Consider the following 5926-nt stretch of genomic DNA (forward strand, 5'->3'; position numbering starts at 1 on the left):
TAATTAAAGCAAAGAAGGTCCATGAATACCAGATTAAAAATACACATTTTTTCCAAATATATTAAGACGTAGAGATTATTTTTAAAAAGAAACTGGTCAGAATTATCATCACAAAGAGAAAATATGCAATTTGTGGAAAATGTCATGTATATTATAGCAAAGGAAATCTAAAATAGTTCAGGGAAAGGCAGAAACATGAAGGATAAAACATGATAATCATTTTCCTCCTGGTGCATCTTCTTATGAGAAGAAAGCAAGTGGATTCAATAAGTACTACTGACCCTAGAAAAACACAGGCTTGAACCATGTGAGTCCGCTTACATACGGATTTTCTCCCACCTCTGCCAGCCTTGCAACAGCAAGACCAGCCTCCCCTCTTCTTTTATCACTTAATCTGATTTAACATGAAGAAAAGGAGGATGAAGACCTTTATGATGATCAACTTCCATTTAATGAAGAGTAAATATAATTTATCTTCATTATGATTCAATCCTTATGAATCAATCATGATTCCTTATGATTTTCTTTTTCTAAAATTAGTAAATCGTATTTGAATAAATAAATTTGAGTGTATACTTGTTTTATACTTCTTCATCACCTATTTTATTTTAAATTTTAATTTAATTTCAATTTTTATTTTTGATAGAGGGGGTAATTATGCAGGTTTGGTATATGTATATTGCACCCAAGTAGTAAGTATAGTACCTAACAGGTACTTTTTCAACCCATGCCCCACTTCCTTTCTCCCTGTGCCAGTTGTCAGCAGTATCTATTCTTCGCCTGTTTATGCCCATGTGTGCTCAATGTTTAGCGACAACTTATTTTCTTTAACTTTTATTTTAGGTTTGAGGGTATATGTGTAGTTTTTAAAAAATTTTAGTGTAATTTAAGTTCTGGGATACATATGCAGGATGTAAACATGTGCCATGGTGGTCTGCTGCACCTATCAACTCATCACAAGGCATTAAGCCCTGCATGCATTAGCAGCAACTTATAAGTGAGACCAGGTGGTAGTTTGTTTTCTGGTTCTAAATTTGTTCACTTAGGACTGTGTACTCCAGTTCCATCCATGTTGCTGTAAAGGCCATGATTTCATTATTTGTTATGACTGTGTAGTATTCCATGCTGTACATGTACCACATTTTCTTTATTCAGTCCACTGCTGATGGGCACATGGATTGATTCCATTTCTTTGCTATTGTGAATAGTGCTGTGATGGACAGATGAGTTCGTGTGTCTTTTCGTATAATAATCTATTTTCCTTTGGGTATATACCAAGTAATGGGATTTTTCGGCCAAATAGTAGTTTAAGTTTTTTGAGAAATGTTGAAACTGCTTACCACAGTGGCTAAACTAATTTAGTGTTCCACCAACAGTGGGAATGTAAGCATTTCCTTTTCTCTGTAGCCTCAGCAGAATGTTGCTTTTTGACTTTTTAATAATAGCCATTCTGAATGATGTGAGATGGTATCTCACTGTTGTTTTGATTTGCATTTCTCTAATAATTAATGATATTGAGCATATTTTCGTATGTTTGTTGGCCACTTGTATGTCTTCATTTGAGAAGTGTCTGTTCATTTCCTTTGCTCATTTTTGTAATGTGGTTATTCATTTTTCATTTGTCAAGTTGCTTAAGTTCATTAAAGATTCTGTATATTAGATCTTGTTGTATTCATAGTTTGTGAATATTTTCTCTCATTCTGTAGGTTTTCTGTTTATTCCATTGTTAGTTTATTTTGCTTTGCAGAAGCTCTTTAGTTTAATTAGGTCCCACTTGTCAAGTTTGTTTTTGTTCAAATTGCTTTTGGGGACTTAACAAAAAATTATTTGCCAAGAGCAATGTTGAGAATGCTGGTTCCTAGGTTTTCTTCTAGAAATTGTTTAGCTTGAGGTCTCATTTAAATCTTTATCTATTTTAAATTAATTTTGTATATGGTGAAAGGTAAGGATGTAGTTTCATTCTTCTGCATATGGCTATCCAGTTGTCTCAGCACCATTTATTGAATATGGAGTCCTTTCCTTGTCACTTGTTTATCTCGGCCTTGTCAGAGATAAGATGGTTGTAGGTGTGTGGCTTTATTTCTGAGGTTTCTATTCTGTTCTATTGGTCTATGTGTCTGTTTTTGTACCAGCACCATGCTGTTTTGTGTTACTATAGCCGTATAATACAGTTTGAAGTTGGATAGTGTGATGACTGTGACTTTATCCTTTTTGTCAGGATTCCTTTGGGTATTAGGTATCTTGTTTTTATTTTTTTGATTCCATATGAATTTTGGAATAGTTTTTTTTCTACTTTTGTGAAAAATGGCATTGATATTTTTATAGGAATAGCATTTCGTCTGTAAATTACTTATGGAAGTCTGGTCATTTTAACAATATTGATTCTGATTCTTCCAATCCATGAGCATGGAATGTTTTCCCATTTACTTCTGTCATCTCTGATTTCTTTTAGCAGTGCTCTGTAGCCTTGAACCAAATGGATTCACAGTTGAATTCTACCAGACATACAAGCCAGAAATGGTACCCATCCTACTGAAACTCTTCCAAAATATTGAGGAGGGGCTCCTTCCTAACTCATTCTATGAGGCCAGCATCACCCTAATACCAAAATTTGTCAGAGACACAATGATAAAAGGAAACATCAAGCCAATATATCTAATGAACATAGACAAAAAAAAAAAAAAATCCTCAACAAAATACTAGCAGACTGAATCCAGCAGCATATCAAAAAGTTAACACAACACAATCAAGTAGGCTTCATTCCTGGGATGAAAGGTTGGTTCAACATACAAAATAAATGTGATTTGCCACAAATCAGAGAATTAGAAGCAAAAAGAAAAAAGAAAAGAAAGAAAAAAATGTCATCTCAGTAGATGCAGAAGTCCTTTGATAAAATTTAACATTCCTTCATGATAAAAAGCTGTCAACAGACTAGGCATTGAAAAAACATACCTCAAAATAATAAGAGCTATCTGTAACAAAACCCACAGCCAACATCATACTGAGTGAGCAAAAGCTGGAGCCATTCTGCTTGAGAACTAGAATAAGACAAGGATGTCCACTCTCACCAGTCCTAGTCAACATGGTACTGGAAGTCTTAAGTAGAACAATGAGGTAAGATGAATAAATAACAGGCATTCAATTAGGAAAAGAAGTCAAACTATTTCTCTTCACTGATAATATGATTCTATACTTAGAAAATCCTGAAGACTCCACCAAAAACTAAATACTTAGAAATATAGCTAACCAAGGAGGTGAAAGAACTTCATGATATTCTTAATAACATTATATTTTATCTAGCCTACTTTATTGTAAGAGCACAGTGTACAATACAAATAAAATATAATATATGTGGGCTGGGCATGGTGGCTCACACCTGTATTTCCAGCACTTTGAGAGACTGAGGCAGGAGGATCACTTGAGGTCACAAGTTTGAGACCAACCTAGCCAACACAGTGACACCCAGTCTTTACTAAAAACACAAAAATTAGACAGGCACTATTGTGGGCGCCTGTAATCCCAGTTACCTGGTAGGCTGAGGCAGGAGAATCTCTTGAACCCAGGAAGTAGAGGTTGCAGTGAGCCAAGATGGAGCCACTGCACTCCAGTCTGGCTGACAGAGTAAGACTATCTCAAATATATATATATTTATATATGGGTCTTCTTCACTAGCAACTTGGCCAACATGTATCCTGACCTACAAATAAAAAGGACTGTTAGAAATTGACCATGTTAGCCAGTCCATGGAATAGGAAAAACAAGCATTAAGAAGTGGAACTATTTTGTTAAAAAGTCATTTAATAATAAACTCTTTAACCATGTACTGCTCAAATTTGTAGACATTTTACTTCACACACAAACCTTGACCCATAGGAATCCTGACGGCAAAGATGACTCCAGCATTTATACCAAATGGTGGTTCTCAAAGTGTGGTTCCGGGACCAGCAGCATCAGCATCACCTGGGAACTTGGTTAGATGTGCAAACTCTTAGGCCCCACCCCAGGCCACCCAAATCATAAAGTCTGTGGGTAGGGTCCAGAAATCTGCTTTCACACGCCCTCCAGGTGATTCTGATATTCACTAAGGTTTTGAGAATCCCTGTATTAGCTGAATAATTTTTAATATCAACCATCTGCACACAACAAATGCCAGGGATAATAAGTCTGACTGTTCCAAGTGCTAAAACTGGATGTTTTATGCCTTTGCACCTAAAGAGTATCCTCTGAAATCTGTAACTCATCAGAGCCAAATAAAATTGTGCAAAGCACCTGTTATACCTGAGAGTGTCCCCTGGCTGGGTGAGGGAGGAACTTGAAAGGCATACACATTATCTCCCTCTGCGATAGTATTCAGGTCCTCTTCATCAAAGAAAGACCGCTGGAATCCACTGGGATACAGTTCAACTAAGATCACCTGAAATGAGAAAGATCATTTTCCCTCTTGATTTCTGAAAGAGAAATCAACAGATAAGAAATCTAAAAGTGACTGATAGTCAACACCCATTTTCACCCTTTCCTTCCTTCTAATTGGCTACTTATTTTTAGTAGTAAGGCATAGCAGATATAACAATTAGATTGTCCACAGACATCTCAAGTACGACAAAAAAAAGAAACTGAAAAAAAAAAAAAAATCTAAGTTTTACACCCAGCTAAATAAGCACACAAAAATGACAACAAAATAAAGCCCTCCTCATATGAACAAAAAGTGTTTACTACAGAGTGAAAGAATTTCTGAATAGGTTTACTAATCTTTTTCACATGATTGCATACGTAAAAAAATATTTTTACCAAACTTTGAAGTAAATAGGAGATGGTTTGGTAGCAGAGTAGAGAGGTGACTACTGTGGTAGCCCTGACTGCCCTAGACCCAACTCTGCTACCCCGAGGGCTGAAGAAATCAATATCTCAGCACACATAACCTATTCAAGGTACACTGCCTGGGAAGTTCTCTTTAAAAAGATGCATTTCAGGGCTGAACACAGTGGCTCACACCTATAATCCCAACACTTTGGGAGGCTGAGGAGGAAGGGTCACTTGAGCCCAGGAGTTCAAGACCAGCCTGGGCAACATAGCAGGACCCCATCTCCACACAATTTTTATTTTTTAAATTAGCCAGGCATGGTGGCATGCGCCTGTAGTCCCAGCTACTCAGGAGGCTGAGGTGGGAGGATCCCTTGAGCCCAGGAGTTCAAGGCTGCAGTAAGTTATGATCACACCCCTGTACACCAGCCTGGCCAACAGGAAAATCCTGTCATTCATTCATTCATTTATTCATTCGTTCATAAATAAATACATAGATTTCAGGATTTACAAACCTGAATCAAAGACAAAACTTGAGTTGTAGGAAGAAATGATGAACCAAAGAAAATGGTAAACATTGGCAAAGGTAAATATTATCGACTATATAAAGCTAAAATAATAACTATTACTACTATTACAGTTGGAGGTAGAGAAGGGATTAAAATACTGGACAATAATATCTAAATCAAAAAGGTATAAGGGGATTTAATGCCACGCCAAGATCCTTGTGTTACATGGGAAGATTAACATTAGACTAGTAATTACTCAAGTTGACATTTTAATAACCACTGAAAGAATGGAAATATAATGTATATGTACTTCATCCCAGAAGGGACGAAATAAATAAAAATTGCTCAATCTAAAAGAATCATCTTCTAAAAGAAGAAGACTGCTCAATCTAAAAATTGGGGGTGAGGGGGGCAATACAAAATAGAAAAACAGGGTAAGTAGCATAAGATGACATAAATAAATCCAAATACAGGCCGGGCACGGTGGCTCACACCTGTAATCCCAAGACTTTGGGAGGCTGAGGTGGGCAGATCACGAGGTCAAGAGATCGAGACCATCCTGGCCAACACGGTGAAACCCCGTCTCTACTAAAAACACAAAAAATTAGCCGGGCATG

The 5926-nt window shown here is 36.7% G+C and overlaps 1 protein-coding gene across 1 annotated transcript in view; it reads right to left on the reverse strand.

Annotated features, from left to right (window-relative positions):
- Positions 1-5926, reverse strand: part of LOC105505458 (ubiquitin carboxyl-terminal hydrolase 43) — a 189244-nt gene that overhangs the window by 53608 nt on the left and 129710 nt on the right. Inside the window, exon 2 of the mRNA XM_011933293.1 lies at positions 4279-4414. Coding sequence (XP_011788683.1) covers positions 4279-4414 — 136 coding nt within the window. The remainder of the gene's footprint in view (positions 1-4278; positions 4415-5926) is intronic.

This window comes from Colobus angolensis, unplaced genomic scaffold (genome assembly GCF_000951035.1).
Source record: "Colobus angolensis palliatus isolate OR3802 unplaced genomic scaffold, Cang.pa_1.0 Scaffold125, whole genome shotgun sequence".
Taxonomy (NCBI): Eukaryota; Metazoa; Chordata; class Mammalia; order Primates; family Cercopithecidae; genus Colobus; species Colobus angolensis.